Raw genomic sequence first — 18,432 nt, 5'->3', positions numbered from 1 at the left:
GCCTAGCTATATGAGCACTGCAGTGAGGCACAGAAGGAGAGCCCTGTGAGTCTAGCACCTAGCCTAGCCTAGCTATCTGAGCACTGCAGAGAGAGACAGAATGAGAGAGAGCCCTGTGAGCCTAGCACCTAGCCTAGCCTAGCTACCAGAGCACTGCAGAGAGAGACAAAAGGAGAGAAAAACCTGTGAGCCTAGCCTAGCTACCAAAGCACTGCAGAGAGAGACAGAAGGAGAGAGAGCCCTGTGAGCCAAACACCTAGCCTAGCCTAGCTATATGAGCACTGCAGAGGGACAGAAGGAGAGAGAGCCCTGTGAGTCTAGCACCTAGCCTAGCTACCAGAGCACTGCAGAGGGAGACAGAAGGAGAGAGAGCCCTGTGAGCCTAGCACCTAACCAAGCTATCTGAGCACTGTAGAGAGAGACAGAAGGAGAGAAAGACCTGCGAGCCTAGCACATAGCCTAGCTATCTGAGCACTGCAGAGAGGGACAGAAGGAAAGAGAGCCCTGTGATCCTAACACCTAACCAAGCTATCTGAGCACTGCAGAGAGAGACAGAAGGAGAGAGAGCCCTGTGAGCCTAGCACCTAACCAAGCTATCTGAGCACTGCAGAGAGAGACAGAAGGAGAGAGAGCCCTGTGAGCCTAGCACCTAGCTATATGAGCACTGCAGAGAAAGACCTGTGAGCCTAGCACCTAGCCTAGCCTAGCTACCAGAGCACTGCAGAGAGAGACAGAAGGAGAGAGAGCCCTGTGAGCCTAGCACCTAACCAAGCTATCTGAGCACTGCAGATAGACAGAAGCAGAGAGAGCCCTGTGAGCCTAGCACCTAGCCTAGCCTAGCTATATGAGCACTGCAGTGAGGCACAGAAGGAGAGCCCTGTGAGTCTAGCACCTAGCCTAGCCTAGCTATCTGAGCACTGCAGAGAGAGACAGAATGAGAGAGAGCCCTGTGAGCCTAGCACCTAGCCTAGCCTTGCTATATGAGCACTGCAGTGAGGCACAGAAGGAGAGCCCTGTGAGTCTAGCACCTAGCCTAGCCTAGCCTAGGTATCTGAGCACTGCAGAGAGAGACAGAAGGAGAGAAAGACCTGTGAGCCTAGCACCTAGCCTAGCCTAGCTACCAGAGCACTGCAGAGAGAGACAAAAGGAGAGAAAAACCTGTGAGCCTAGCCTAGCTACCAGAGCACTGCAGAGAGAGACAGAAGGAGAGAGAGCCCTGTGAGCCTAGCACCTAACCAAGCTATCTGAGCACTGCAGAGAGAGACAAAAGCAGAGAGAGCCCTGTGAGCCTAGCACCTAGCCTAGCTATATGAGCACTGCAGTGAGGGACAGAAGGAGAGCCCTGTGAGTCTAGCACCTAGCCTAGCTATATGAGCACTGCAGTGAGGGACAGAAGGAGAGCCCTGTGAGTCTAGCACCTAGCCTAACCTAGCTGTATGAGCACTGCAGAGAGAGACAGAAGGAGAGAAAGCCCTGCGAGCCTAGCACATAGCCTAGCCTAGCACTAGCATAGCCTAGAGCACTGCACTGCAGAGAGAGACAGAAGGAGAGAAAGACCTGTGAGCCTAGCACCTAGCCTAGCCTAGCTACCAGAGCACTGCAGAGAGAGACAAAGGAGAGAAAAACCTGAGAGCCTAGCCTAGCTACCAGAGCACTGCAGAGAAACAGAAGGAGAGAGAGCCCTGTGAGCCTAGCACCTAACCAAGCTATCTGAGCACTGCAGAGAGAGACAAAAGGAGAGAGAGCCCTGTGAGCCTAGCACCTAGCCTAGCTATATGAGCACTGCAGTGAGGGACAGAAGGAGAGCCCTGTGAGTCTAGCACCTAGCCTAGCCTAGCCTAGCTATATGAGCACTGCAGTGAGGGACAGAAGGAGAGCCCTGTGAGTCTAGCACCTAGCCTAACCTAGCTGTATGAGCACTGCAGAGAGAGACAGAAGGAGAGAAAGACCTGTGAGCCTAGCACCTAGCCTAGCCTAGCTACCAGAGCACTGCAGAGAGAGACAAAAGGAGAGAAAAACCTGTGAGCCTAGCCTAGCTACCAGAGCACTGCAGAGAGAGACAGAAGGAGAGAGAGCCCTGTGAGCCTAGCACCTAACCAAGCTATCTGAGCACTGCAGAGAGAGACAAAAGCAGAGAGAGCCCTGTGAGCCTAGCACCTAGCCTAGCTATATGAGCACTGCAGTGAGGGACAGAAGGAGAGCCCTGTGAGTCTAGCACCTAGCCTAGCTATATGAGCACTGCAGTGAGGGACAGAAGGAGAGCCCTGTGAGTCTAGCACCTAGCCTAACCTAGCTGTATGAGCACTGCAGAGAGAGACAGAAGGAGAGAGAGCCCTGTGAGTCTAGCACCTAGCCTAGCCTAGCTATATGAGCACTGCAGTGAGAGACAGAAGGAGAGCCCTGTGAGTCTAGCACCTAGCCTAGCTATCTGAGCACTGCAGAGAGAGACAGAAGGAGAGAAAGACCTGTGAGCCTAGCCTAGCTACCAGAGCACTGCAGAGAGAGACAGAAGGAGAGAAAGACCTGTGAGCCTAGCACCTAACCAAGCTATCTGAGCACTGCAGAGAGAGACAGGAGGAGAGAGAGCCCTGTGAGCCTAGCACCTAACCAAGCTATCTGAGCACTGCAGAGAGAGACAGAAGGAGAGAGAGCCCTGTGAGCCTAGCACCTAACCAAGCTATCTGAGCACTGCAGAGAGAGACAGAAGGAGAGAGAGCCCTGTGAGCCTAGCACCTAACCAAGCTATCTGAGCACTGCAGAGAGAGACAGAAGGAGAGAGAGCCCTGTGAGCCTAGCACCTAACCAAGCTATCTGAGCACTGCAGAGAGAGACAGAAGGAGAGAGAGCCCTGTGAGCCTAGCACCTAGCCTAGCCTAGCTATATGAGCACTGCAGAGAGAGAGAGCCCTGTGAGTCTAGCACCTAGCCTAGCCTAGCTATCTGAGCACTGCAGAGAGAGACAGAAGGAGAGAAAGACCTGTGAGCCTAGCACCTAGCCTAGCCTAGCTATCTGAGCACTGCAGAGAGAGACAGAAGGAGAGAAAGACCTGTGAGCCTAGCACCTAGCCTAGCCACCAGAGCACTGCAGAGAGAGACAGAAGGAGAGAGAGCCCTGTGAGCCTAGCACCTAACCAAGCTATCTGAGCACTGCAGAGAGAGACAGAAGGAGAGAGCCCTGTGAGCCTAGCACCTAGCCTAGCCTAGCCTAGGTATCTGAGCACTGCAGAGAGAGACAGAAGGAGAGAAAGACCTGTGAGCCTAGCACCTAGCCTAGCCTAGCTACCAGAGCACTGCAGAGAGAGACAAAAGGAGAGAAAAACCTGTGAGCCTAGCCTAGCTACCAGAGCACTGCAGAGAGAGACAGAAGGAGAGAGAGCCCTGTGAGCCTAGCACCTAACCAAGCTATCTGAGCACTGCAGAGAGAGACAAAAGCAGAGAGAGCCCTGTGAGCCTAGCACCTAGCCTAGCTATATGAGCACTGCAGTGAGGGACAGAAGGAGAGCCCTGTGAGTCTAGCACCTAGCCTAGCCTAGCCTAGCTATATGAGCACTGCAGTGAGGGACAGAAGGAGAGCCCTGTGAGTCTAGCACCTAGCCTAACCTAGCTGTATGAGCACTGCAGAGAGAGACAGAAGGAGAGAGAGCCCTGTGAGTCTAGCACCTAGCCTAGCCTAGCTATATGAGCACTGCAGTGAGGCACAGAAGGAGAGCCCTGTGAGTCTAGCACCTAGCCTAGCCTAGCCTAGGTATCTGAGCACTGCAGAGAGAGACAGAAGGAGAGAAAGACCTGTGAGCCTAGCACCTAGCCTAGCCTAGCTACCAGAGCACTGCAGAGAGAGACAAAAGGAGAGAAAAACCTGTGAGCCTAGCCTAGCTACCAGAGCACTGCAGAGAGAGACAGAAGGAGAGAGAGCCCTGTGAGCCTAGCACCTAACCAAGCTATCTGAGCACTGCAGAGAGAGACAGAAGGAGAGAGAGCCCTGTGAGCCTAGCACCTAACCAAGCTATCTGAGCACTGCAGAGAGAGACAGAAGGAGAGAGAGCCCTGTGAGCCTAGCACCTAGCCTAGCTATATGAGCACTGCAGAGAGAGCAGAGAGAGAGCCCTGTGAGTCTAGCACCTAGCCTAGCCTAGCTATCTGAGCACTGCAGAGAGAGACAGAAGGAGAGAAAGACCTGTGAGCCTAGCACCTAGCCTAGCCACCAGAGCACTGCAGAGAGAGAGACAGAAGGAGAGAGAGCCCTGTGAGCCTAACATCTAGCCTAAACTAGCTATCTGAGCACTGCAGAGAGAGACAGAAGGAGAGAGCCCTGTGAGCCTAGCACCTAACCAAGCTATCTGAGCACTGCAGAGAGAGACAGAAGGAGAGAGAGCCCTGTGAGCCTAACATCTAGCCTAGCCTAGCTATATGAGCACTGCAGAGGGACAGAACGAGAGAGAGCCCTGTGAGTCTAGCACCTAGCCTAGCTATCTGAGCACTGCAGAGAGAAACAGAAGCAGAGAGAGCCCTGTGAGCCTAACACCTAGCCTAGCTATATGAGCACTGCAGTGAGGGACAGAAGGAGAGCCCTGTGTGTCTAGCACCTAGCCTAGCTATCTGAGCACTGCAGAGAGACACAGAAGGAGAGAAAGACCTGTGAGCCTAGCACCTAGCCAAGCCTAGCTATCTGAGCACTGCAGAGAGACAGAAGGAGAGAGCCCTGTGAGCCTAGCACCTAACCAAGCTATCTGAGCACTGCAGAGAAAGACAGGAGAGAGAACCCTGTGGGCCTAGCACCTAGCCTAGCTATCTGAGCACTGCAGAGAGAGAGCACTGTGAGTCTAGCACCTAGCCTAGCTATATGAGCACTGCAGAGAGAGAGCCCTGTGAGTGTAGCACCTAGCCTAGCTATATGAGCACTGCAGAGAGAGAGCCCTGTGAGTTTAGCACCTAGCCTAGCTATCAGAGCACTGCAGAGAGAGACAGAAGGAGAGAAAGACCTGTGAGCCTAGCACCTAGCCTAGCCTAGCTATCTGAGCACTGCAGAGAGAGACAGAAGGAGAGAAAGCCCTGTGAGCCTAGCACCTAGCCTAGCCTAGCTACCTGAGCACTGCAGAGAGAGACAGAAGGAGAGAAAGCCCTGTGAGCCTAGCACCTAGCCTAGCCTAGCTATCTGAGCACTGCAGAGAGAGACAGAAGGAGAGAAAGCCCTGTGAGCCTAGCACCTAGCCTAGCCTAGCTATCAGAGCACTGCAGAGAGGGTCAGAAGGAGAGAGAGCCCTGTGAGCCTAGCACCTAGCCTAGCTATCTGAGCACTGCAGAGAGAGAGCCCTGTGAGCCTAGCACCTAGCCTAGCCTAGCTATCTGAGCACTGCAGAGAGAGAGACAGAAGGAGAGAGCCCTGTGAGCCTAGCACCTAACCAAGCTATCTGAGCACTGTAGAGAGAGACAGAAGGAGAGAGAGCCCTGTGAGCCTAACATCTAGCCTAGCCTAGCTATATGAGCACTGCAGAGGGACAGAACGAGAGAGAGCCCGGTGTGTCTAGCACCTAGCCTAGCTATCTGAGCACTGCAGAGAGAAACAGAAGCAGAGAGAGCCCTGTGAGCCTAACACCTAGCCTAGCTATATGAGCACTGCAGTGAGGGACAGAAGGAGAGCCCTGTGTGTCTAGCACCTAGCCTAGCTATCTGAGCACTGCAGAGAGAGACAGAAGGAGAGAAAGACCTGTGAGCCTAGCACCTAGCCAAGCCTAGCTATCTGAGCACTGCAGAGAGACAGAAGGAGAGAGCCCTGTGAGCCTAGCACCTAGCCAAGCTATCTGAGCACTGCAGAGAGAGCCCTGTGAGTCTAGTACCTAGCCTAGCTATCTGAGCACTGCAGAGAGAGACAGAAGGAGAGAGAGCCCTGTGAGCCTAGCACCTAGCCAAGCCTAGCTACCAGAGCACTGCAGAGAGTGACAGAAGGAGAGAGAGCCCTGTGAGTCTAGCACCTAGCCTAGCATGAGCACTGCAGAGAGAGAGCCCTGTGAGTCTAGTACCTAGCCTAGCTATCAGAGCACTGCAGAGAGGGTCAGAAGGAGAGAGAGCCCTGTGAGCCTAGCACCTAGCCTAGCCTAGCTATCTGAGCACTGCAGAGAGAGACAGAAGGAGAGAAAGACCTGTGAGCCTAGCACCTAGCCTAGCCTAGCTATCTGAGCACTGCAGAGAGAGAGACAGAAGGAGAGAGCCCTGTGAGCCTAGCACCTAACCAAGCTACCAGAGCACTGCAGAGAGTGACAGAAGGAGAGAGAGCCCTGTGAGTCTAGCACCTAGCCTAGCTATATGAGCACTGCAGAGAGAGAGCCCTGTGAGTCTAGTACCTAGCCTAGCTATCAGAGCACTGCAGAGAGGGTCAGAAGGAGAGAGAGCCCTGTGAGCCTAGCACCTAGCCTAGCTATCTGAGCACTGCAGAGAGAGACAGAAGGAGAGAGAGCCCTGTGAGCCTAACATCTAGCCTAAACTAGCTATCTGAGCACTGCAGAGAGAGAGACAGAAGGAGAGAGCCCTGTGAGCCTAGCACCTAACCAAGCTATCTGAGCACTGTAGAGAGACAGAAGGAGAGAGAGCCCTGTGAGCCTAACACCTAGCCTAGCCTAGCTATATGAGCACTGCAGAGGGACAGAAGGAGAGAGAGCCCTGTGTGCCTAGCACCTAGCCTAGCCTAGCTATCTGAGCACTGCAGAGAGAAACAGAAGGAGAGCCCTGTGAGTCTAGCACCTAGCCTAGCTATATGAGCACTGCAGTGAGGGACAGAAGGAGAGCCCTGTGTGTCTAGCACCTAGCCTAGCTATCTGAGCACTGCAGAGAGACACAGAAGGAGAGAAAGACCTGTGAGCCTAGCACCTAGCCAAGCCTAGCTATCTGAGCACTGCAGAGAGACAGAAGGAGAGAGCCCTGTGAGCCTAGCACCTAACCAAGCTATCTGAGCACTGCAGAGAAAGACAGGAGAGAGAACCCTGTGGGCCTAGCACCTAGCATAGCTATCTGAGCACTGCAGAGAGAGAGCACTGTGAGTCTAGCACCTAGCCTAGCTATATGAGCACTGCAGAGAGAGAGCCCTGTGAGTTTAGCACCTAGCCTAGCTATCAGAGCACTGCAGAGAGAGACAGAAGGAGAGAAAGACCTGTGAGCCTAGCACCTAGCCTAGCCTAGCTATCTGAGCACTGCAGAGAGAGACAGAAGGAGAGAAAGACCTGTGAGCCTAGCACCTAGCCTAGCCTAGCTATCTGAGCACTGCAGAGAGAGACAGAATGAGAGAAAGACCTGTGGAGCCCAGCACCTAGCCTAGCCTAGCTACCAGAGCACTGCAGAGAGAGACAGAAGGAGAGAGAGCCCTGTGAGCCTAGCACCTAGCCAAGCCTAGCTATCTGAGCACTGCAGAGAGAGACAGAAGGAGAGAAAGCCCTGTGAGCCTAGCACCTAACCAAGCTATCTGTGCACTGCAGAGAGAGACAGAAGGAGAGAGAGCCCTGTGAGCCTAGCACCTAGCCTAGCCTAGGTATCTGAGCACTGCAGAGAGAGACAGAAGGAGAGAAAGACCTGTGAGCCTAGCACCTAGCCTAGCCTAGCTACCAGAGCACTGCAGAGAGAGACAAAAGGAGAGAGAGCCCTGTGAGCCTAGCACCTAGCCTAGCCTAGCTATATGAGCACTGCAGTGAGGCACAGAAGGAGAGCCCTGTGAGTCTAGCACCTAGCCTAGCCTAGCTATCTGAGCACTGCAGAGAGAGACAGAAGGAGAGAAAAACCTGTGAGCCTAGCCTAGCTACCAGAGCACTGCAGAGAGAGACAGAAGGAGAGAGAGCCCTGTGAGCCTAGCACCTAGCCAAGCCTAGCTATCTGAGCACTGCAGAGAGAGACAGAAGGAGAGAGCCCTGTGAGCCTAGCACCTGGCCTAGCTATCTGAGCACTGCAGAGAGAGAGCCCTGTGAGTCTAGCACCTAGCCTAGCTATATGAGCACTGCAGAGAGAGAGCCCTGTGAGTCTAGCACCTAGCCTAGCTATATGAGCACTGCAGAGAGAGAGCCCTGTGAGTCTAGCACCTAGCCTAGCTATATGAGCACTGCAGAGAGAGAGCCCTGTGAGTCTAGCACCTAGCCTAGCTATCAGGGCACTGCAGAGAAAGACAGAAGGAGAGAGAGCCCTGTGAGCCTAGCACCTAACCAAGCTATCTGAGCACTGCAGAGAAAGACAGGAGAGAGAACCCTGTGGGCCTAGCACCTAGCCTAGCTATCTGAGCACTGCAGAGAGAGACAGAAGGAGAGAAAGACCTGTGAGCCTAGCACCTAGCCTAGCCTAGCTACCAGAGCACTGCAGAGAGAGACAGAAGGAGAGAGAGCCCTGTGAGCCTAGCACCTAGACCAAGCTATCTGAGCACTGCAGAGAGAGACAGAAGGAGAGAGAGCCCTGTGAGCCTAGCACCTAGCCTAGCCTAGCTACCAGACCACTGCAGAGAGTGACAGAAGGAGAGAGAGCCCTGTGAGTCTAGTACCTAGCCTAGCTATCAGAGCACTGCAGAGAGGGACAGAAGGAGAGAGAGCCCTGTGAGCCTAGCACCTAGCCTAGCCTAGCTATCTGAGCACTGCAGAGAGAGACAGAAGGAGAGAAAGACCTGTGAGCCTAGCACCTAGCCTAGCCTAGCTATCAGAGCACTGCAGAGAGAGACAGAAGGAGAGAGAGCCCTGTGAGCCTAGCACCTAGCCTAGCCTAGCTACCAGAGCACTGCAGAGAGAGACAGAAGGAGAGAGAGCCCTGTGAGCCTAGCACCTAACCAAGCTATCTGAGCACTGCAGAGAGAGACAGAAGGAGAGAGAGCCCTGTGAGCCTAGCACCTAACCAAGCTATCTGAGCACTGCAGAGAGAGACAGAATGAGAGAGAGCCCTGTGAGTCTAGCACCTAGCCTAGCTATATGAGCACTGCAGAGAGAGACAGAAGGAGAGAAAGACCTGTGAGCCTAGCACCTGGCCTAGCTATATGAGCACTGCAGAGAGAGAGCCCTGTGAGTCTAGCACCTAGCCTAGCTATCTGAGCACTGCAGAGGGAGACAGAAGGAGAGAAAGACCTGTGAGCCTAGCACCTGGCCTAGCTATATGAGCACTGCAGAGAGAGAGCCCTGTGAGTCTAGCACCTAGCCTAGCTATATGAGCACTGCAGAGAGAGCCCTGTGAGTCTAGTACCTAGCCTAGCTATCAGAGCACTGTAGAGAGGGACAGAAGGAGAGAGAGCCCTGTGAGCCTAGCACCTAGCCTAGCCTAGCTATCTGAGCACTGCAGAGAGAGACAGAAGGAGAGAAAGACCTGTGAGCCTAGCACCTAGCCTAGCCTAGCTATCTGAGCACTGCAGAGAGAGAGACAGAAGGAGAGAGCCCTGTGAGCCTAGCACCTAACCAAGCTATCTGAGCACTGTAGAGAGAGACAGAAGGAGAGAGAGCCCTGTGAGCCTAACATCTAGCCTAGCCTAGCTATATGAGCACTGCAGAGGGACAGAAGGAGAGAGAGCCCTGTGAGTCTAGCACCTAGCCTAGCTATCTGAGCACTGCAGAGAGAAACAGAAGCAGAGAGAGCCCTGTGAGCCTAACACCTACTGAGCACTGCAGAGAGAAACAGAAGCCTAGCTATATGAGCACTGCAGTGAGGGACAGAAGGAGAGCCCTGTGTGTCTAGCACCTAGCCTAGCTATCTGAGCACTGCAGAGAGAGACAGAAGGAGAGCCCTGTGAGCCTAACACCTAGCCTAGCTATATGAGCACTGCAGTGAGGGACAGAAGGAGAGCCCGGTGTGTCTAGCACCTAGCCTAGCTATCTGAGCACTGCAGAGAGAGAGCACTGTGAGTCTAGCACCTAGCCTAGCTATATGAGCACTGCAGAGAGAGCCCTGTGAGTTTAGCACCTAGCCTAGCTATCAGAGCACTGCAGAGAGAGACAGAAGGAGAGAAAGACCTGTGAGCCTAGCACCTAGCCTAGCCTAGCTATCTGAGCACTGCAGAGAGAGACAGAAGGAGAGAAAGACCTGTGAGCCTAGCACCTAGCCTAGCCTAGCTATCTGAGCACTGCAGAGAGAGACAGAATGAGAGAAAGACCTGTGAGCCCAGCACCTAGCCTAGCCTAGCTACCAGAGCACTGCAGAGAGAGACAGAAGGAGAGAAAGACCTGTGAGCCTAGCACCTAGCCTAGCCTAGCTATCTGAGCACAGCAGAGAGAGACAGAAGGAGAGAAATACCTGTGAGCCTAGCACCTGGCCTAGCTATATGAGCACTGCAGAGAGAGACAGAAGGAGAGAGAGCCCTGTGAGTCTAGCACCTAGCCTAGCTATCAGGGCACTGCAGAGAAAGACAGAAGGAGAGAGAGCCCTGTGAGCCTAGCACCTAACCAAGCTATCTGAGCACTGCAGAGAGAGAGACAGAAGGAGAGAAAGCCCTGTGAGCCTAGCACCTAGCCTAGCTAGCTATGAGCACTGCAGAGAGAGACAGAAGGAGAGAGAGCCCTGTGAGTCTAGCACCTAGCCTAGCTATATGAGCACTGCAGAGAGAGAGCCCTGTGAGTCTAGCACCTAGCCTAGCTATCAGGGCACTGCAGAGAAAGACAGAAGGAGAGAGAGCCCTGTGAGCCTAGCACCTAGCCAAGCTATCTGAGCACTGCAGAGAGACAGACAGAAGGAGAGCCCTGTGAGCCGAGCAGCTAGCCTAGCTATCTGAGCACTGCAGAGAGAGACAGAAGGAGAGAGAGCCCTGTGAGCCTAGCACCATGGCCTAGCTATCTGAGCACTGCAGAGAGAGACAGAAGGAGAGACAGCCTGTGAGCCTAGCACCTAGCCAAGCCTAGCTATCTGAGCACTGCAGTGAGGGTCAGAAGGAGAGAGAGCCCTGTGAGTCTAGCACCTAGCCTAGCTATCTGAGCACTGCAGAGAGAGACAGAAGGAGAGAGAGCCCTGTGAGTCTAGCACCTAGCCTAGCTATATGAGCACTGCAGAGAGAGACAGAATGAGAGAAAGACCTGTGGAGCCCAGCACCTAGCCTAGCCTAGCTACCAGAGCACTGCAGAGAGAGACAGAAGGAGAGAAAGACCTGTGAGCCTAGCACCTAGCCTAGCCTAGCTATCTGAGCACAGCAGAGAGAGACAGAAGGAGAGAAATACCTGTGAGCCTAGCACCTGGCCTAGCTATATGAGCACTGCAGAGAGAGACAGAAGGAGAGAGAGCCCTGTGAGTCTAGCACCTAGCCTAGCTATATGAGCACTGCAGAGAGAGAGCCCTGTGAGTCTAGCACCTAGCCTAGCTATCAGGGCACTGCAGAGAAAGACAGAAGGAGAGAGAGCCCTGTGAGCCTAGCACCTAACCAAGCTATCTGAGCACTGCAGAGAGAGAGACAGAAGGAGAGCCCTGTGAGCCGAGCAGCTAGCCTAGCAATCTGAGCACTGCAGCGAGAGAGACAGAAGGAGAGAGAGCACCTAGCCTAGCTATCTGAGCACTGCAGAGAGAGACATAAGGAGAGAGAGCCCTGTGAGCCTAGCACATGGCCTAGCTATCTGAGCACTGCAGAGAGAGACAGAAGGAGAGACAGCTCTGTGAGCCTAGCACCTAGCCAAGCCTAGCTATCTGAGCACTGCAGTGAGGGTCAGAAGGAGAGAGAGCCCTGTGAGTCTAGCACCTAGCCTAGCTATCTGAGCACTGCAGAGAGAGAGACAGAAGGAGAGAGAGCCCTCTGAGCCTAGCACCTAGCCTAGCTATCTGAGCACTGCAGAGAGAGACAGAAGGAGAGAGAGCCCTGTGAGTCTAGCACCTAGCCCAGTCTAGCTATCTGAGCACTGCAGAGAGGGACAGAAGGAGAGAGAGCCCTGTGAGTCTAGCACCTAGCCCAGCCTAGCTATCTGAGCACTGCAGAGAGAGACAGAAGGAGAGAGAGCCCTGTGAGTCTAGCACCTAGCCTAGCTATATGAGCACTGCAGAGAGAGCCCTGTGAGTGTAGCACCTAGCCTAGCTATATGAGCACTGCAGAGAGAGAGCCCTGTGAGTTTAGCACCTAGCCTAGCTATCAGAGCACTGCAGAGAGAGACAGAAGGAGAGAAAGACCTGTGAGCCTAGCACCTAGCCTAGCCTAGCTATCTGAGCACTGCAGAGAGAGACAGAAGGAGAGAAAGACCTGTGAGCCTAGCACCTAGCCTAGCCTAGCTATCTGAGCACTGCAGAGAGAGACAGAATGAGAGAAAGACCTGTGGAGCCCAGCACCTAGCCTAGCCTAGCTACCAGAGCACTGCAGAGAGAGACAGAAGGAGAGAAAGACCTGTGAGCCTAGCACCTAGCCTAGCCTAGCTATCTGAGCACAGCAGAGAGAGACAGAAGGAGAGAAATACCTGTGAGCCTAGCACCTGGCCTAGCTATATGAGCACTGCAGAGAGAGACAGAAGGAGAGAGAGCCCTGTGAGTCTAGCACCTAGCCTAGCTATATGAGCACTGCAGAGAGAGAGCCCTGTGAGTCTAGCACCTAGCCTAGCTATCAGGGCACTGCAGAGAAAGACAGAAGGAGAGAGAGCCCTGTGAGCCTAGCACCTAACCAAGCTATCTGAGCACTGCAGAGAGAGACAGAAGGAGAGAGCCCTGTGAGCCTAGCACATGGCCTAGCTATCTGAGCACTGCAGAGACAGAGACAGAAGGAGAGACAGCTCTGTGAGCCTAGCACCTAGCCTAGCTATCTGAGCACTGCAGAGAGAGACAGAAGGAGAGACAGCCCTGTGAGCCTAGCACCTAGCCTAGCTATCTGAGCACTGCAGAGAGAGACAGAAGGAGAGAGAGCCCTGTGAGCCTAGCACATGGCCTAGCTATCTGAGCACTGCAGAGAGAGACAGAAGGAGAGACAGCTCTGTGAGCCTAGCACCTAGCCAAGCCTAGCTATCTGAGCACTGCAGTGAGGGTCAGAAGGAGAGAGAGCCCTGTGAGTCTAGCACCTAGCCTAGCTATCTGAGCACTGCAGAGAGAGACAGAAGGAGAGAGAGCCCTGTGAGTCTAGCACCTAGCCTAGCTATCTGAGCACTGCAGAGAGAGACAGAAGGAGAGAGAGCCCTCTGAGTCTAGCACCTAGCCTAGCTATCTGAGCACTGCAGAGAGAGACAGAAGGAGAGAGAGCCCTGTGAGTCTAGCACCTAGCCCAGTCTAGCTATCTGAGCACTGCAGAGAGGGACAGAAGGAGAGAGAGCCCTGTGAGTCTAGCACCTAGCCCAGCCTAGCTATCTGAGCACTGCAGAGAGAGACAGAAGGAGAGAGAGCCCTGTGAGTCTAGCACCTAGCCCAGCCTAGCTATCTGAGCACTGCAGAGAGAGACAGAAGGAGAGAGAGCCCTGTGAGTCTAGCACCTAGCCTAGCTATCTGAGCACTGCAGAGAGAGACAGAAGGAGAGAGCCCTGTGAGTCTAGCACCTAGCCCAGCCTAGCTATCTGAGCACTGCAGAGAGAGACAGAAGGAGAGAGAGCCCTGTGAGTCTAGCACCTAGCCTAGCTATCTGAGCACTGCAGAGAGAGACAGAAGGAGAGAGAGCCCTGTGAGTCTAGCACCTAGCCCAGCCTAGCTATCTGAGCACTGCAGAGAGAGACAGAAGGAGAGAGAGCCCTGTGAGTCTAGCACCTAGCCTAGCTATCTGAGCACTGCAGAGAGAGACAGAAGGAGAGAGAGCCCTGTGAGTCTAGCACCTAGCCCAGCCTAGCTATCTGAGCACTGCAGAGAGGGACAGAAGAAGAGAAATACCTGTGAGCCTAGCACCTGGCCTAGCTATATGAGCACTGCAGAGAGAGACAGAAGGAGAGAGAGCCCTGTGAGTCTAGCACCTAGCCTAGCTATATGAGCACTGCAGAGAGAGAGCCCTGTGAGTCTAGCACCTAGCCTAGCAGGGCACTGCAGAGAAAGACAGAAGGAGAGAGAGCCCTGTGAGCCTAGCACCTAACCAAGCTATCTGAGCACTGCAGAGAGAGAGACAGAAGGAGAGAGAGCCCTGTGAGCCTAGCACATGGCCTAGCTATCTGAGCACTGCAGAGAGAGACAGAAGGAGAGACAGCTCTGTGAGCCTAGCACCTAGCCTAGCTATCTGAGCACTGCAGAGAGAGACAGAAGGAGAGACAACTCTGTGAGCCTAGCACCTAGCCTAGCTATCTGAGCACTGCAGAGAGAGACATAAGGAGAGAGAGCCCTGTGAGCCTAGCACATGGCCTAGCTATCTGAGCACTGCAGAGAGAGACAGAAGGAGAGACAGCTCTGTGAGCCTAGCACCTAGCCAAGCCTAGCTATCTGAGCACTGCAGTGAGGGTCAGAAGGAGAGAGAGCCCTGTGAGTCTAGCACCTAGCCTAGCTATCTGAGCACTGCAGAGAGAGACAGAAGGAGAGAGAGCCCTGTGAGTCTAGCACCTAGCCTAGCTATCTGAGCACTGCAGAGAGAGAGACAGAAGGAGAGAGAGCCCTCTGAGTCTAGCACCTAGCCTAGCTATCTGAGCACCGCAGAGAGAGACAGAAGGAGAGAGAGCCCTGTGAGTCTAGCACCTAGCCCAGTCTAGCTATCTGAGCACTGCAGAGAGGGACAGAAGGAGAGAGAGCCCTGTGAGTCTAGCACCTAGCCCAGCCTAGCTATCTGAGCACTGCAGAGAGAGACAGAAGGAGAGAGAGCCCTGTGAGTCTAGCACCTAGCCCAGCCTAGCTATCTGAGCACTGCAGAGAGAGACAGAAGGAGAGAGAGCCCTGTGAGTCTAGCACCTAGCCTAGCTATCTGAGCACTGCAGAGAGAGACAGAAGAGAGAGAGCCCTGTGAGTCTAGCACCTAGCCCAGCCTAGCTATCTGAGCACTGCAGAGAGAGACAGAAGGAGAGAGAGCCCTGTGAGTCTAGCACCTAGCCTAGCTATCTGAGCACTGCAGAGAGAGACAGAAGGAGAGAGAGCCCTGTGAGTCTAGCACCTAGCCCAGCCTAGCTATCTGAGCACTGCAGAGAGAGACAGAAGGAGAGAGAGCCCTGTGAGTCTAGCACCTAGCCTAGCTATCTGAGCACTGCAGAGAGAGACAGAAGGAGAGAGAGCCCTGTGAGTCTAGCACCTAGCCCAGCCTAGCTATCTGAGCACTGCAGAGAGGGACAGAAGAAGAGAGAGCCCTGTGAGTCTAGCACCTAGCCTAGCTATCGGAGCACTGCAGAGGGACAGAAGGAAAGAGAGCCCTGTGAGCCTAGCACCTAGCCTAGCTATCTGAGCACTGCAGAGGGACAGAAGGAAAGAGAGCCCTGTGAGTCTAGCACCTAGCCTAGTCTAACTATCTGAGCACTGCAGAGAGAGACAGAAGAGAGAGCCCTGTGAGTCTAGCACCTAGCCTAGCCTAGGTATATGAGCACTGCAGAGAGAGACAGAAGAAGAGAGAGCCCTGTGAGTCTAGCACCTAGCCTAGCTATCTGAGCACTGCAGAGAGGACAGAAGAAGAGAGAGCCCTGTGAGTCTAGCACCTAGCCTAGCTAACTATCTGAGCACTGCAGAGAGAGACAGAAGAAGAGAGAGCCCTGTGAGTCTAGCACCTAGCCTAGCCTATCTGAGCACTGCAGAGGGACAGAAGAAGAGAGAGCCCTGTGAGTCTAGCACCTAGCCTAGCTATATGAGCACTGCAGAGAGAGACAGAAGAAGAGAGAGCCCTGTGAGTCTAGCACCTAGCCTAGCTATATGAGCACTGCAGAGAGAGACAGAAGAAGAGAGAGCCCTGTGAGTCTAGCACCTAGCCTAGCCTAGCTATATGAGCACTGCAGAGAGAGACAGAAGAAGAGAGAGCCCTGTGAGTCTAGCACCTAGCCTAGAGCCCGGCGTTCAGGCTGCCAATAATAAACACTGAGAGACCCAACACTGAGAGGTACATATAAGCTCAACACTATAAAAATATAGGCTAGACTTAATTATAGACTCAACACTGGAAAGACACACAGATGCAGAGACCCCCCCCATCTATCTCATCTTCTACGACTTGCAGTTTTGCATGCTCCGCAGTGTGGTTTAATAGAAACCTTTTTTTTTTTTCTAGTTCCCTCTCCATTTTCTCCCTACGTCTTGTTGTGCGGAGGAGAGGAAGTGGATTGCGCCCTAGGACAGGGATGAACTGGCTTGTTTATAGAAGCAGCACTTTCTCAAAGAAACTAAACGTTATTTATTTTTAATCATCCCACCGCATTTCACACGCTACCACACTGGCTGACTGTCCCAGAGGTAGTATGCTGGGGGGGGCAGAGGAAAGAAAGCAACCACTCACCAGCTCCACCAACGACAGGCCTCCGTAGCTGTGCGCCACGACAAAGACGTTCCTGGCGGCGGCTTTGGACACAAAGTGGTCCCACACGTAGAGCACGTGTTCCTCGGGGGAGCCGTTTTCCTGGAACACAAGGACAGAACTTCACGTCACATCCCCCAAAAACAAGAAGAAAAGACACAAAAAAAAAAAAACACACCGGAGAGAGTTAGAACGGCGTCAGCGAGAGAGATTGAAGAAGGGTTGAGAAAGACACTGCCAAGTGTGTCATAGACAGTGAAAAGAAGCGGGAGAAAGATCCCAGTTAAAAAAAGTGAACTAACTCTGAGAGACGTAAAAAGAGGAAAAAGGTGAGAGTGAAAGTTCTGTCACAGTTGGCATGCAGGCCTCCAGAAATAAAAATGAAAAAGCACTGCTGATGGCAGAGGGTGTGTTTTATAAACGCTGACTGCTCGCTGGATCAATAAGTCTTGCATATTGCAAATGCCCTAAATGTAAAACTCGATAGGTCGCGTGACGTAACGTTTAAATCTTAATTTGTGCCTGGATCGATGGAGCATCTATACGGCAATAAAGGCATAATGGGTAAACACAGGGGAAGGTCAGGGGAGAGAACAACAGAGAGGACGCACACACACCTACACACACACACAGTACACACCATGGATTTGTCTGACCATAAAGTACACCCACGTGGGTTGTATTTTAATGGAGCATCACTAAGTGCAATTGTTTGTGCCATTCTCCATCCACCCTCAGCAGGCTAGATAATCGATTCCCAAATAAATACCCTTTCTGTCAATCGGTGAAGCCACTCCAAAGCCATTTCAGAGCAAAAACAGTCTGGTTAAGCTGCTTGCATGGTGTTTACTCACAGGGGTAAAAAAGTAACAAAGCTTCATGCCCACTTAGACTAAATGTCTGGGGAGATTGTTGGATACTATGCTGTGACTGAGAGATCTAGTGGTTCATCCAAGGCAATGGCTGTTTCATAGATATCAGGGAAAGATGCTGTGTTATTTCACTGATGACACAGCTTACACCCACTCACACCCAAGCTTTGAATATTAAAAACAGACAAAAGTACACTTTTCAATCTAGTTGTTGTTAGGCTGTTGTTATTTTGCTGGGCGACTGTGTGTGCACGTAAGTGTGTGTGCGCGTGTGTGTGGAGGTACAGTAAATGAACCCATCAGCTTGTTTATGTTTGCTGGCATAATGAGATGGGGAGGGAGGGCGGCTGGGTTCAGAGACTCTACGGAGGGTGATGCAACAGCGGGTAATGCTGCGCCCTGCCCCGCCCTGATCAACTGCGGGTGGAGGGAGGGGGGCAGAGTTGGCTGCCTGAAGGCCTGTGACATCAAAGTCCTTTGAAGCCCTCCTCTCCTTCTCTGTGTCACCCTTCATCTACAGGGCTCTGTTTCATAATCACTTCCTCCCACCCTCCAACTTCACCACCTGTTCTCCCTCTCTTCACCTGACCCTCCCTACGGAGGCTTGTTGGCTGGTCGCGTGGACTTACACACACATACCTTCTGAAGATCCCTCGTGTCTAAACCATGTGTTATTGGTCTTAATATTCCGTGTCAATAGCAGAGTCGGAGAATGGAGCAAAACAGATAGACAAAAGCACCAGGGTCTTTAAATGGTTAGGCGCTGTGCTGCGTATGAAGGAGTGCTCTGGGAGGTCCAGTTTCCGCCTGCTTCACATTCGATTTGGCTTGTTTGGAGCTCGAGCAGCGGCACGGCAGCGCTGTGACCGCAGCGGCGTGGTCGTCGTGGCAACCAGGTAGCGTCTCCCCTTATCGCCCGAGCGCAGAGCCCCGACACCTGGCCCCATCGCGCCACACGGCTCCACACGCCCACCCACCTCCCCTGATTGACTATCTGGCCCGATAGCACGTTGCATTATCTAAACACTCATTTGCATATTGATGTAATTATTTTCCGGGGTTAATTAGCTCCTGCGAAGCGGGCCGCCCTCAGAGACTCGCTTCCTGTCACACGCCTGCCCGTTTAGTTTATATTTTTTATTTCACTTATTTTCCATTTCCCCCCAGGTCGTCCGATGTGTGTGTGCCAGGTCGTACAGATTCCCCACTGATCACCTGTTGCCAGCATCTTCAAGTGATGACTGTCACTGGCGTTTTGGAGTGTGCGTGCGTGTGCGGATTG

The 18,432-nt window shown here is 53.1% G+C and overlaps 1 protein-coding gene across 4 annotated transcripts in view; it reads right to left on the bottom strand.

Moving 5' to 3' along the window:
* LOC112263389 (cotranscriptional regulator FAM172A homolog) overlaps window positions 1-18,432 on the bottom strand; it is a 275,706-nt gene that overhangs the window by 114,684 nt on the left and 142,590 nt on the right. For all 4 annotated transcript variants that reach the window (XM_042330688.1, XM_042330690.1, XM_042330691.1 and 1 more), the window contains exon 8: window positions 16,261-16,380. In XM_042330688.1, coding sequence (XP_042186622.1) covers window positions 16,261-16,380 — 120 coding nt within the window. The remainder of the gene's footprint in view (window positions 1-16,260; window positions 16,381-18,432) is intronic.

This window comes from Oncorhynchus tshawytscha, linkage group LG12, assembly GCF_018296145.1.
Source record: "Oncorhynchus tshawytscha isolate Ot180627B linkage group LG12, Otsh_v2.0, whole genome shotgun sequence".
NCBI classification, from domain to species: Eukaryota; Metazoa; Chordata; class Actinopteri; order Salmoniformes; family Salmonidae; genus Oncorhynchus; species Oncorhynchus tshawytscha.
Note: the sequence above shows the minus strand (reverse complement) of the source record. Positions and strands in the feature narration are given on the sequence as shown.